Source organism: Prunus dulcis, chromosome 6 (genome assembly GCF_902201215.1).
Source record: "Prunus dulcis chromosome 6, ALMONDv2, whole genome shotgun sequence".
NCBI lineage: Eukaryota > Viridiplantae > Streptophyta > Magnoliopsida > Rosales > Rosaceae > Prunus > Prunus dulcis.
In genome coordinates this window covers 14990147-15005499 of record NC_047655.1, presented here as the reverse complement: position 1 = coordinate 15005499, position 15353 = coordinate 14990147, and the positions used below count along the sequence as shown (strand labels likewise).

General features: G+C 33.8%; 1 protein-coding gene across 2 annotated transcripts; it reads right to left on the bottom strand.

Annotated features, from left to right (window-relative positions):
• Positions 1-10132: 10132 nt before the first annotated feature.
• Positions 10133-13258, bottom strand: LOC117632063 (WAT1-related protein At5g64700). Of its 2 annotated transcripts, XM_034365437.1 has the most exons (7): positions 12985-13258; positions 12824-12886; positions 12588-12704; positions 11980-12241; positions 11409-11567; positions 10924-11075; positions 10133-10465 (listed from the first exon to the last, which is right to left on the bottom strand). In XM_034365437.1, the coding sequence occupies exons 1-7, from the start codon at positions 13155-13157 to the stop codon at positions 10288-10290; spliced, it is 1104 nt and encodes a 367-aa protein (XP_034221328.1). In that variant the 5' UTR covers positions 13158-13258; the 3' UTR covers positions 10133-10287. The 2 variants fall into 2 exon arrangements, with proteins under 2 accessions (XP_034221328.1, XP_034221329.1); XM_034365438.1 differs by lacking the exons at positions 12588-12704; positions 12824-12886.
• Between the last annotated feature and the right edge of the window lie 2095 nt (positions 13259-15353).

The following is a 15353-nucleotide window of genomic DNA, read 5'->3' as shown; positions in this document are numbered from 1 at the left end:
CGTATCTATTCATGTGTACAATACATTTGCCAGTACAGTTATTATCCATGTGTACGGCACTATGAACCAATACGGTACTGTTACATCATTAAGGAACCCCAGGTCCTTATTTACATGTCAGGGATCAAGGACCCTCAAGTCCAATCACATGTTTACAAATATAGTACCGGAGAGACTGCCAGCTCTCATATTAATATCATCATCAAGGATCTTCAAGTCCTGATGTAATTGTATGATGAGGATCAAGGAACTTCTGGTCCTGATCTGCATACTGTAAAAAAACTCATCATACAGCACAATTAATCCATAAAATAAATTACTGGTAAATAAATTACTGGTATGGACGATAAACCCGCACCATACTTTAAATAAAATTAAATGTGCGGTAAAATAAATTCATAAATTAAATTGCTTGCTGTATGGACGTTAATCCCTCACCATACCTTAAATAAAATTAAATGTGCGGTAAAGTAAATTCATAAAGTATGAGGGTTAATTCCACATCATACTTTAAGTAAAAGTAAATTTATGATAAAGTAAACGTGCTTGTATGGGCACTAATTCTGCTCCATACATTTAAATAAAAGTAAAGGCGTGGACGATAAACCCGCACCACCCTTTTAAATAGATACTGTTGTATGGGTAATAAACCTACACCATACAATAAATAAAATAAATGTGGGAATAAAAACCACCACTAAAAATATAAGAGGTGAAACCGTTCATTTTTATTAATTAGTAATTGGAAAGCAAATAAATATAGTGTATTATATTACCATAAACTTTTCATATTAATATTATATATCATGGGATGTCAACCTGAATATCCTTTCTCTCTTTTTTCGTGGGTTCCTCTCAATACTAGAGGAAATGAAAAGTAGGGACAAATCTTAGTGCTAGTCTGCATTCACGTTTGTCTGCTTCCTTGAGTGATAATTTCACGAACAAAGTGGACGAACCTGCACAAGCTCCTCCTGCACACCTTTACTTGCAAGGAAATTTTTTTTTTTCCGATAGATTCTTCTCAAAACCATGATGAAATAATATAATCTTATTATACTAATATACTAGCTATATAGCATATTATATAAAATATGCAAAAAGTGATGGATATCAAGCTTGCTACTGCCTTTCCTCCTGCAGAGCAAGTTAAATAGTGTAGGATAATACTAAAGTAATTGAAAGATAAGGAAGCAGAGGACTTATTTTTTTTTTTAGTGGGTTCTCTATTCTTTCGGTGGGTTCTATCAATACCAAAGTGCAGAACACTATCTCTTCCCTCTTCTGTGGCTACTATGCTTCCACCTTGTTTGAGTTGCTTCTCTTCACCTTTGCTTGCTTCTTTGCCCATAAACCCTTCATCACCTCTTGAGTGGTGTTGAGCTTGTAAACTTGGCCAAGAACAAGAGCATTAGTTGACTGGTCTTATGTGCATTGATCCAACGTCGCCATCTCCATCCTCAAACTCTACCAGAAGTGATAGCCAAAATTTGTTGAACCTTCATTTACATGGAAGGCCACCTGCCTCCCAGGATATTTACATGGCGTAAAGGGGTTTTATTATTTTATCACTATTTTTGTTAGGATTGGAGGGGCACATGGTGGTGGAGATGAGCAGATCAACATAGTGGCTAGGATTGGTCTTCGTGATCTCACTTGCACTCACAGACCAAATTTTTTTTTTTTTTTTCTTTCTTTCCCACTTGGATGTTGATAACCAAAATTGCTGCATCAATTGCTTGACAATTTTCTATTATCTCCCTCTCTCTCTCTCTAACACGGAGACATACAAGGAAAGCTGAAGAAATGGCAAGAGAGGGAGGAAGGTAGGGGAAAGAATCTGGGTTTCATCAGAGATTTCAGTTGGTATATTTGAAAGCAAAATCGTGCTAATAACGTGTTGTAAACTAAAGAGATTATGGAGAGAATTGAGATGGAGAGAGGGCATAGAAGCCTGATCTTTTCATTGAATATTTTTATTCGCTATTACAAGTGAGGGGGAAGCCTTATTTGTAGGCAGAACATTGTGGTTGTTTGATCATTCTTCTTTGGCTTCACGTGGGTGTTGGCAAGCATCATCATTACCATTTTGGGCTCCACATTCCTGACTTTACAACAGTCGTTTTGATTTTGGGCTTTATTTGCATTTCTTTTAGGCTCTAGCTTTCAAACTTTGGACCCTTATGAGTACTGTCTTAAGGGGAACTTTTTCAAGCAAATATTTCTTAAATACGTAGGAGTTAGATTATTCTTGTAAAACTCTTTGTAGATTGAACATCTAAAGCTTTTTACCTATATTGACCTTAGGTCCCTTCATGCATTCATATTATACATGAAAAATTATTTTATATAAAAATATTGGCTAAGTATGAAAATTGATTTTTCAGAATAATCATTTTCTCAAGATAATTTTTGGCGGTTTTTATTCCTTACACATCAAATAAGAAAACTTAATTTTATAGGATTTTAGTATGAAGTATATATTGACTTAATGAGCCATCATTTTTAGCCTAAATCGTATATATTTTACACTAAAACTGATTTTCTCAGTAATGATATATACCATACATCAATGTCATCATCGACATCAATTCCGTCTAATTTTTCATATCAAATTTGGTTACGTTACTTTTATAAAGCAAACTCATCTTGACACTCCCACCCACAGGAATTGAAGTCGAAAATGACATTGATGTGCAACAATAGGTGGAGATGATATTGATCGACTTGAAGGAATAAGAATAGAAATGATTTGTTTGAAATAGCACATATGGAATACTAATGATAAAAAAAATAAATAAAATAAAATAAAAAAAACTTGTTAAAAACTAGACTTACGATTCATGAATTTGTCAACATTCATATCAAGGGTGAGGAAATGAGGATCTCTTTTTGCTGGATCGAAATCTTCATTATGAAAGGTAAGGAATATCATGAGGATCCCCATCTCCTTTATTTAATGGATGCGTGACCAGCTTTGATTTGCTGCATGCAAATTGAAAAGAGACACTACTATCAACTGTTGGTGGTCCCCTCATCAAAAGAAGCTTGTTGTGCAAGGGGTTTAATTATAGGTCAAGTAGTTAAGAGTATTACACTTAAGGACTTAAGTTTGATTCTCTGTTTTTCTAATATTGTTTGTATTAGGAATAGCAAAAAAAGCTTATTATGTTCACCAGACATCCCAGGAAAAGATTCATGCTCTCATCATTGTATCGTTGCTTGCAGACTGAAATTGCTGATCAATGAGCACTATGTAGCCAGTATCAGTGACATTGCTGAAGTAAATTTACTATATAGTTTATATGAGAGAAGCCATAGCTTACTTTGATTGTAGGTTTATAATTCCAAGCTTCTATTCTCTAAGTTTTCATCCAAAAATCATCCTTATAGGGAAAAAAAAAAAAAAAAAAAAAGAAGAAGAGAGAAAAGCTTGTTGGCAAGGGGTTTAATTATAGGTCAAGTAGTTAAAAGTATTACTATGAGAGCAAATATTTCATACTCCAATCACAAGACGCTATGTGGAAAAGAAGAATATCCCTTAAATTAATTAATTGAACCCATTTATTTGGCAAATTAATTAATAGGGATGATATTTTAAATATGAGATATTATATTTATTTAATAAAATAATACCACCAATTTAGATATTATCCTAATTAAGAGATATTATCATCATCAAATTAGAAGATTTGGATCCCAATCAAATACCTAATTGACTCAATCTCTACAATTTTGGGAAAGAATAAACTCCTTCCTAATAATAGTTTTATTCTCTACGAAACCCTAGCCTCTGAGGCTCCTGTAAATAGATGGCTTCATTCATCATTCAAGGTAACTGAAAATCTACTTCTAAAACTCGAGAAAATACCTGAAACTCTCCATCTCTCTCTCTCCCTAGCCGTCGGCGACGCTGCCACACCACTTTCCTCTCTCCATATTTTACATACATGGCTTCAGCCACCACACATGGCTCTGGCTGTCCGGTTCACACCATACTTATATCTTCATACCCTTTTTTAGCTATTGTTTCTCATAGATTCAATTGAACTGACTTAGGCATCGGAGGGCCTTTGGCCAACACCCCCAAGGTGTGGTCGATTTACTCCTATCTTTTACAAGAATCGAGGAACAGAGGGAAAAAAGATCAAAGGTTGAAGAATCACTACTACAATAAAGTTAATAGACAACAGTTTTTAGCTGTTGTTGAAAGTCTTCTAAAACCGTTGAGGTTAGGAGTGTCGTCTTTTCTATCTATTTATGACAACGGTCAAAAACCGTTGTAATATGTCACTTTCAACAACGGTTTTTCTTAAAAACCGTTGTCAATTCTCATAAAAAAACAGGTATAAAAAAGTGACCGTTGTAATATGGCCCTTTCAACAAATGTTTTGCTCAATAACCGTTGTAGTATAACTCTTACTACAACAGTTATTGAACAAAACCGTTGTAATATGGTCATTTCCACAATGGTTTATATAATAACCGTTGTAGTAAGTCACTTCAATAACGGTTTTGATCAATAACCATTGTAATATGGTTCTTTCCACAATGGTTATTGATAACTTTGTACAACATTTTTCATAATAACCGTTGTAAATGTCCTTATTATACAACGGTTGTTGGGTCTAACCGTTGTAATAAGATGATTTCTAACCGTTGTAGTTAAGAAGGTGACCGTTGTAATAATGATATTCCTTTAGTACTGAATATGATTTTTTTGTTTTTTTAAATTAATATTGTTGCATTCCAAAATTAATGAATATAGGCAGGACAATGATGTATTCATATTTCAATATGAAAAGTATTCGAACACTACAATTCCAAAAGGGTAATGATTTTCCCACTCCAATTTTATCTACTTACACTCCTTTTTTAGTTATAAAATGGAGTGTATGTGGATAAAATTGGAGTGGGCAAATCACCACTCATTCCAAAATTTGTTCAATTAGAACAATTTAAGTCTACAGGCAATCTAAAGCTTTGAATATAGTACATGCATCCCAAAGCTACCAACCACAAAATCTAAAACTTTGTACATTCTATGTGAAAATTCTACCATTCACAAAATGACAACCAAAGTGATTGCCACATAATCATGTGGAAAAGAAACCAAAATAGTGGTTGATAGCCTTGTCCACTCTTCTGAGCAAAAAAAACCTTATCCACTTTGAGGTCTGAGCTACACATAGTTAGTCATCACATAATCTGTCCACTCATGCCGTACGTCATCAATTTGATTTGGGTATATGTACAATCATTTGTTTTACTCCACTGTAACAAGATATCAAAAATAAGACTTAGCCAAGTCTCATAATATAAAAAACGTGGCTTAAAGATATTTTGCCAAGCATCAAGGGGAGCGTGCTATCAATAAAGATCTTCAAACACTGTACTCTTTTTCCTTCGTCCAGGTTTTTATCCCACTGGGTTTTTCCTGGCAAGGTTTTAACAAGGCAGTGTCGCGCGCGTGTCAATATACACAGAATTTTATGTTACACGTGGTTATGTACTCTTTTTCCCTTCGACCAGTTTTTGTCCCACTGAGTTTTTACTGGCAAGGTTTTTAACAAGGCATATTCCGTATCATTTGTGGTCTCTAACGGGGAGTGTTGTAAAGTCAAGAATGTGGAGCCCAAAATGGTAATGATGATGCTTGCCAACACCCACGTGAAGCCAAAGAAGAATGATCAAACAACCACAATGTTCTGCCTACAAATAAGGCTTCCCCCTCACTTGTAATAGCGAATAAAAATATTCAATGAAAAGATCAGGCTTCTATGCCCTCTCTCCATCTCAATTCTCTCCATAATCTCTTTAGTTTACAACAACAACGACGTACCTCAAAAATAACATAAATGCCCTAAAATGAGCAGGATTGCGCTAATATATGTCAGCTCTTAGGTCGAATAGGATGAGATGCCTTGGGAGACGAAGAGTATTACGCTAATTTTTTTGGTTTATTATCACATTCTTAGAGATATTTTTGATTTATTGTAGTGTGTGTCTATTTTTTGAAGTTGATGCAGTTCTCTTTAATAATGAACATGAATATTTTGTATGGTTTAATCTATTAACTATGAATTAGAATCCTATCGTTTCATTTCAATGGATCTATTTTGAATAGAAATTTTTTTAACCTTTTACACGTTGACCCCCAGAATGAAAATTCCTAAATCCACCACTGATGTCAAAGATAGTCTCCTACATACTGAGCTATATATGTGCAGGAGATATGCATGCCATTTTTGTTTTTTCTTTTTCTTTTAAGTTTCACCTTAGCAGTTGTGTTTTGTACCGACAGGAACTGTAAGTTGCACTTTTGTTCACATCAAAGTCATTTTCCAATTTTCTGTCCAAAAAAAGAAGTCATTTTCCAATTTGATGATAGACGGTGGTTGCTTTCGAAACTGAAGAAAAAGAAAGAAAAAAAGAAGAAAAAGAATGTTTTACTTTTTTTTATCACTAATTTACAATTCCAGCAAATATATAACGTAAGGAAGCTACTCTCTTTTTGCATAGTGCCACCTTTTCACAAAGAGACTGAAACGTAGTCATCTGCTGAAAGGCCCATATCCTACTCAAAGTAAATCACTTCATTTGTCATATACACTTCGGATAAAGACTACACTGCTCAAAGAAGAAGACAGATAAATGATAGAGGTGTAGAGAGAGAGAGGGAGATAAAATATATATTAAAATCTACGAAATATTCATTTTCGGTCCATGTAGTTTGTTAGGATTTTCTATTTTGGTTTATGTGTGATTTCAATTTGGTGCAATTTGATTCTTGTAGTTTAATATCCATTGTGATTTAATAACACGTCCAACATTCCGTCAAAATACCATTCCACGTGAGCCATTGCGGACTTATAGAGGCGCTAGGAGGTGATGCACCTCTTCTCTCCGAAGCAAGCGTTGCAGGTGTCGGAAAGTTGCCCCTTTGCTAAGTCCGCTGCGCACTCCACCTGTTCGACAAAAGTCCTCCAACAGTTCCTTTCTTTTGCTGCATTGCACGCACTGCATGCAGCACGCGTGTCTTTTTTTAAAAAAAAAAAATCTCTGGTCAAAACGACGTTGTTTTGGAACAAGAAAAAAAGAGAAAAAAAATTCGTAAAAAAATGACAAAACTCCTTCAATAAGGAGAGTTCGCCTTTTATTATTATTATTATTATTTTTTTTTTAAGTTCCTTTTTGATATATTCTTTCCGTCCCCATCACACCAATCGAAGTCCTCATAAAAAGATCATCAAATTCATAATTTTTTTTAATCTCAGGTTTTTTTTTTTTCCTCCTTTTTATTTTGTTTTGAGAGAATTCATTCTTTTATAGAAACTGATTCATTGATTAAGTCTTGTGTCAAGAAAGAAAATATTGTATAGATCAAACTTTTACAGTAACTTTGAATGTAATTCATAGTTAATCTATAAAAAAAATAATATGAAACATGCTGCTTTTTTTTTTTCTTCTTCAGGAAACTTCAGTTTCATTTTTCTTTTAATAATATGTTTTTATATTATTTTATTTTATTAATTTGGCTCTCTCTATATTTGTATGATCATTAGCATATACTTGGGGAGGAATAGGTTGATTTGGCTCTCTCTTTATTTTATCTACTCTTGAAAATATAATGCGATGTTTTCATGATATGAAACCTCGTATGCAACAATTTTTGGTTAGTTGTAATGTTATTTTTTATTATAAATTACGAATTACATTGGTATTGTTTAAATTATAAAGATATTTGGTTGTCATTTTTTTAAAAAGCTTTTAGCCTTTCAAAATTGCACCTCTCTCGAGAAATTCCTGAATACACCAGTGCAAGTGAGGAACATGTGCTTACTCTTTTACGAAATTAAATAGAGTTCAGATATCTTTGAATTGCGATGAATATCATATTATAAAAGTCAAATCATCATAATTAAAACCACATAAACTAAAGTGGAAACAAACTATAGGACCAAAGACAAAAGTTTATCTCAACCCTCTTCTTAAATTGAAATTTATCTTGTATATGCTCATTAGTAATGCTATTTGAAGACACCTATTCTCATTCTCTTTGAAAAAACAAAAAAGTAAAAATAACAAATATTTTCAACCGATTGACCATTGATTTTCTTTTTCTTTTTTCAAAAGAATATTTTTTATTGACAATGTTCTTCATAAGAATCTTGACGGCACTAGTACTGCTGATGGATATAACGCAAAGTAGAAAATCAACTTCATCTATCCATATACTTAACTTGGTGGTTGCATGCATTATTAATTTAATTAATCAAAGTGGTATGAGAATCCCATCCCCACCCACAAAGGTTTATTTGATTTATTACTTTGAGAATCTTACCCTATAAATATAGAATATATTGTTGCTACTTTGTTTACTATATTATTGTTACTGTCTTTTTCTTAAAATATTTTATTTCTACTTTACTTTCACCTGGCTGCTTTATAATTCATAATGATATGCTACCTTTGAGTATTTAATTGAGAACTATAGTTCAAGAAAGAAAGGTAGTCTAAGTAAGATAGATTCTTGTCTGTGTGACAGGGCTCCAATTTTTGTATGGCATTATTTTTATAAAGTTGAAATTAAAGTTTATGATACTTCCTCTCGCTCAATTTACCTCATTTTCGAATTTCATGATCTTTTCAGAAATCACTTCACCTTTAACAACACAATGACCCACATTTAAAAAATTATTCATTTGTTTTGGAACAACAAACCTCTAATTAATCCAACATTTTCCTTCAATAAAATGTTTAATTATTCTAGTTGGTGACTTATTTGTTTGTTTAGTTCAATGGAACTTACCATATTTAAGCCAAAATGAAAGTACATGTGCATAAGTTTTTTTTTTAATTTCTAACCCTGGACCACTCAAAAATCAGGACCGGCCCTTCCCTCACTGCAAAGAGTTTCTAACTTGTCGTTGTGCAAAGACAACTTTCATGTGTTGAAAATGGAATGACATATAGTAGCTATATATGTCACATAACTAATGACTTAAAAAAAGAAGAAGAAGAAGATAAAGCCTTATAGCTACACTTGAAAATTGTTGTTAGAGTTACTATCATTACCATTCGAGTCCCTTTACTAATTGTAGTCTATGATTGTTCCCGTGAAAATAATAGCAATCAGAACACACAATTAAAACATGATATCTGTGTTTTATTCAGTGATGGATAGATAAACGATGGAGTGTCAATTTGATGAGCGTTTCTATTAATCTTGGGACCATTTTTATATGTGAATGAGTTGGAACAATTATGATACGATTGTAGGCTGCATGTGAATTGATGTGGAAAGTTTTGACATATCTACATATACTGAGTCCAATAACTATCTATAAACCATTAGCTCTTAGACGCCACATAGGATCTACTTAATTCATCTCTCTCATCACACCATATGTGAAAGGGAACTACATGGACAATGGAGGAAATTTGGAAAACTATGAAAGATTTAAATTCTTTTTTAAAGAATTTTAGAAATATCTATATAACGGGGATAACACTGTTTTGCTATCCCAATCAATCACGTCCTATCACACGTCACATGACTGAAAGTAATTAGATGAGGATAGAAAAACAGTGCTATATCCCCATGACATGCCAGTTCTTCTCCGACTCGAGACCTCCTCGATGCCCATCGAACCCCTTGAGTGGTTCATATTCTAAAAGTCTAAAAAGCTAGGTCAAAAGTAGTATTTAATATTTTGAAATTTTGGTTTCAAACTTTCTCAACAATGGGATTATAGGACCACTTGAAGGCTACTCAATAACATTCCACATTTAACATTCATGAATGTTGTTGATTATTGTTGAATTTAGCATGTGATGTTATAAATTTATAGGACTGACGACTTATAATTTATCAGTACTCGGAATGCGACACATATGATAATGAAATTGGAGAGGAAAACTTTAAAAACAAGCCATTTATTGCAACGACTAAAGATTTCTATCTCTTTTGTCCAAAAAAAAAAAACACAAACACTTCTATCCCTTTTTCTAAGAACTCCCTATATTTTATTGTGTTTATCTCTCTACTTTTACCTAGTCTTACAATGGTCCTTTTGTTTGTTTTAAATTTGGATCCTATCTCGATTTATGCGTGTCATCAATGCACAGGGACCATGCTATATATAACACAATAGCAGAAATATTTTAGAAAAAAACAACCACCATAATCCCCATTAGTTAACCGGGTTCGGCAACACAATACGACAACTACAAAAGCTGGATTGCATCTTAATTTAAGAAGTGAACAAAACTAGGTTATATATGTTAAACAAACAAGGTTGGTTCAGTGATGGTGGCCTCTGCCTCTTTCAGCTGCGCACTTTCCTTTTCAGGTTGAACTGGAACTGATAAGCAAGTACGATTTTCCATGCTCTTCTGCTCTTTGCTTTTTCCCCACAAAACACTGTAAAGGCTCGCAGCCAACAGGATTCCACCTAAAACACTGCAAAAAGGAGAGCCACATGAGATTATTAGGACATTCGATCTTCCACCCATCATCATTCGAATGCAAACAAAACTTCTAAATTGAATAATTATTCACTTTATAAAGTGACGTTATTTTCCAAAGAATATAAACTTCTTTTCTTTTCTTTTTTGTTAAGTAAAATAATTTAAAAAAATAGATGGTTTAGATCATTGAAAAAAATTCGTAGGGGACTCTAAAGGTATCCCTCAATAGAAAGGAACTGTATATATATAATTTAGAAAATTAATAAAATACTAGTCTCTTTTGTTAAATATATAGATATATAAAAAGATACAAATATTTAAAAATTAAAAAGAAAATAAAAAAGAATGAAAAATATTTTTGTTCAACATGGACATTCTCAGGGTTTTTGAATATTTCAGGGGTTCGAGACTTCTCCCTTTGTATATAAAATATGAAAAGAATTCATTCACCTTCCCAAACTGATGGCCTCCCCTAAGAGCAACACCGAGCCAATAACTGTGATGATGAGATTTAATGGCTGTGACATCGCTTGAAAAACTGGCCCCTTCTTCTCAATCACATATGCTTGCAAGTAGTATGAAAAGCCGGTCACCATGATGCCCTGATTGTTACCACATAAGTCAACTTTTAACTAAAAGAAAATGAAACATGAAAATTTAAACCAAAAAAGAAAAATTTAGTCACTAAAGGGACCCACCTAGACCTGATCATTTAAACCCCCAATTTCTCCAACTTGAATCTTACTTATGCAACAAGCTTTACAAAGTTTATTATTGAACCCTTTTGCCAAGACTCAAATTCTAGAATAACCTACTTCTTTGGCAATGATCTTAATCATGTCGGGTTTTTATTTTTATTTTTTGTTTTCTCTGCTGCCAGGACAAAGTTAAAGAAGGAAAGGCTGCAGAGCAAAAAAAGCTTAAAATCTGCTTACACAATAAGCAATTGCAAGTAAATTAACGTTCCAGCCCAGATTCCACTGACTAGGATCTCTTTCCAAAGCGATGGCAACAACAAATGACTGTGCTGCACTTGACAGGCATTGTAGACTTGTGAAGCGTAGCTTTGCAGGGTACTTTACAAGAAGTTGAGCCTGTTCAACCAAGCCAATAAGACACACTAAATTAAACCACCATCAGCATTCATTTAAGTTTTAAAATTAAGCTAGTCTGTTACCCAAAAAACTAAAAAAATATATCGCCAATGGGGTCTAGACTCTTGAAAAAAGCCTTAATTTTATGATTAGTGGTTTCATATTCGAACCTACATGGCATTTTGGCAGTGTGTGCGATAAAAATCCCCCTCCCTCTTCCTAAATTTAGCAAAAATAAAAAACAAAAAAAATATGCCAAAAGGTTCCCACCACAGTAGAGGTGGATTCCCCCTCTCCCATGGCATCCTGTGGGGTTTCTTTCCTCCAATGTAACAAAAAAAAAGCTAAAAAATATAAAAAGAGAGGAAACTAAATTAATTAAGGGTATAGGACAGGGAAGACTGGTTAGTACCTGAAGTACAAGCCACAAGCTCCAACAAATAATAGAAACGAGCAGGAGGAAACAACCAATCATCCATCTGTGCCCAGAAGAAGAAGCATGAGCTTGTTGTTGGTCTTGATGGCTGTTATGAGACTCCAAGAGGTGATGATGTAAAAAAGGCTTCAACTGGGGTCCCTTGTAAAAACAAAGGACTGCCACACCAATCATGCTCACTCCCAGGCCTGCAACCTTTGCAATCCCAGCTGCTGTCTTTATCTTCACTTTCTCCATCCTGCATTTTAATAATAAAACTGAAATTATTAATACCTTCAAGTACCAGTGCTGGTAATTAAGTAGTTTTGGTTTGGTTGGTGAAAAAGAAATCATAAATAAATAATTTAAAAAAATATATATATATATATATATATATATATATATATATATGTGAGCTTTAACTTGTTTGGACCGCCGCTGATGATGCCTTAGGGGAGAAGAAAAAGAGAAAATGGTGGACTAATATAATCTCTGGTATCCCCTTTCTTTTAATAATCTCCTTTTGTGAATCAATTTCAATTTATGTAGAAACAGAAGTTGAAGAGAGAGAGAGAGAGAGAGAGAGAGCAAAATTAAGCAAGAACCTGAGCAAAACTGCAAAGAAAAATGTTGCAACAGGTAGACAGTTAATGGATGCTGCACCCAAAGTCGCTGATGTGTAGGTAAGGGCAATGCAATAAGCATTTATGGCCAAAGTGATCCTGAAATAATCATAATTTCATAAACCATTGATTTATTTTTCTTTTTGTTTTTTTTGCAAGAGCGATGAACAAATATTAATGAACTTAACAATTAGGAAAAAGATTAAAACCCTACGTACCCCAGAAAAGACAGCATAAAAATCTTGCAGAAGGTCACAACAGAAAGAGGCGTTGCACTTTTCCTGGAATATATCCCAACCAAAACAAAAAAACCAATAACGAACTGTAGATTTGTGATTGTGATCATAAGAAGGAAAAGAAGAAGCGAAGTTTTAATTACCTTTCAAAGATCATGGCAAGAGGGGACATGAACAGAGCTCCTGCCATTTGTCTGTAGAAGACGAACACGTAGCTGTTCATACCACCATTGAAAGCAGCTTTAGAGAGCAAGATCATGCCTGCATATATTATCTGTATGAAAATTACTGCCAAATAAGGTTTCGTTGAACCCATTGATCACAAGGATCGATATAGGCTTGAAACCTTTGGACAGCCTTCAGAAGAATTCAGATCAAGTAGAACTTAGTGACTGAATGGAAGTGCTTTTATATACTTTATATAGCAAGACCCCTTTGCTTCTTCTTTTTTCTTTCTTTCTACTTTGTTTATTTATTTCGGTTTCGTATTCATAATTCACATCCTCATACCGTACCATACACCTCCAACGTTCCCACGCCACGTTTGGAAGGTGAGACAAACTGGGACATTTTCCCTTTTGGCAGCCTTGCCTAGTGTTTAGGTTTTTACTTTTTCGGATTGAAAAATGCAAGAGAGATCACTTTTTTTTTTAATCCTATTTGTGTATCACATAATACGACAAGTGAGGTGCACGACGTGTTGATTACAAATCAGTTTATTTTATCAAATGTGTGACCAAATGTGGTCACTTTATATTTTTTAGTGTTTTTTATTTCCCATGTGTAATGAATGTTACAATAATGAGACTGAGACTGAATTTTAGTAATCTTAGTACGGGAACTGTCCCACGTAATTATGGACAACTTTCCTCCACAGGGATGGGTAGGCCTGGACTGAAATTTATCTCAATGCTTAAGACCATATATATATATATATATATATATATATATATACATACTTGTAAAAAGAGAAAAAGTTATATAGTAGACTACACAATAATTGAAATTTCTACTGTATTTTATTCTCCAAGCAATATCTAATAGTTCTTTTTTTTTTTTTTTTAATAAAAAAATTATGATCATCAATGGGCAACCAGTTGAATCCATTTCATGACTATTCCTTCTGATTGTGTAACATCATCACCGATGACTAATGGCAAATCCAGTAATTTTTCAGGAGAAGGGCAGTATTTAAAAGTAATTTTTCAAGAGAATGGTAGTATTTAAAAGACTAGAAAGGTATAAAAATAAAAAAAAATAAAAAAATTAACAACCACATAGAATTAATCTTATTAATTATAGTCTATTAGGATATCAATTAATATAAACAAAATTCATTCCATTTAGACAATTAGTCTACCAAATTCATATCAAATCATCAATTAATTTAACGAAAATCAATATGAATTAATATATTCAAAATGCATATCAAATTATCAATTAAACAAACAAATTCTAATTAATTATACCTCGAGTCGTGCACCGTGCAGTCTCTTCATACTCGAGTTTGATACCGATCATGCGAATATAGAGAGAGCTAAATTAGAAAAAAAACAATTATAAAAAAAAAAATCAAAGTGATTGCTGAAGAAGAAGAAAAAAATCGGAACCAGACCTTAAGACTTGCTGGGGGAAAGTATCAATTTAGTTAATATCAATATCAACCCAAGGCTTAGGTTGGGCTTTTTATTAATTTCATGCAGCTGCGCACCAAAGAAAATAACTCAGCCTCATTGTGGCATTTTTACATATAGTTGGTAGGCATCTGTAGAGGGGCAACTTTCAGCGCCACCAAAGCTACTTCAGGCAAGGAGAGATGCAGTTGTACCTCCTTACACTTTTATGGGTCCGCCACTACCAATGAGTGGTTTGGAACTATCCCCTACTGTTAAGAAATGTGATCATCATCATCTGCATAATTGTCATAATTGATTCTTGTAATTAATATTTACTTAGTCTGGAAGATATGATTGCAATAGTTTAGAAACCATGTTTGGTAAATAGCTAATTTCTAAGATCTGTATTGTTGTATCATGCCTATATAAGGACATCTCTTTATCTTCGTTAAACACATCAATGAAATCTAATTCCCATATACAATTTCTCATGGTATCAGAGCTTTTCTAAGTTCTGCTTCTCTACCCAATCCCCGTACGCCTACCATGGCCAGAGACGACACCAACCAAAAGGGCAGCGAATCAAAACATGCTTCATCTACTGACATCTATTCAAACCCAGACCACCCATATTACCTATACCAATCAGACCACCCAGGAGCGGTCCTTGTGAAGACACCCCTTTCCACCAAAAACTATGGTAACTGGAGCCGGCATATCAAAACGGCTCTAAAAGGGAAAAACAAAACTGGTTTTATCGATGGTTCTCTTGAGCCATCATTGGAGTTGATCAAACCCACCGAATTCAATCGCTGGAAAAGATGCAACGATATGGTTCTATCGTGGATCATCAATTCATTAGAACCCGAGATAGCGAACAGTGTCGTCTACACCGA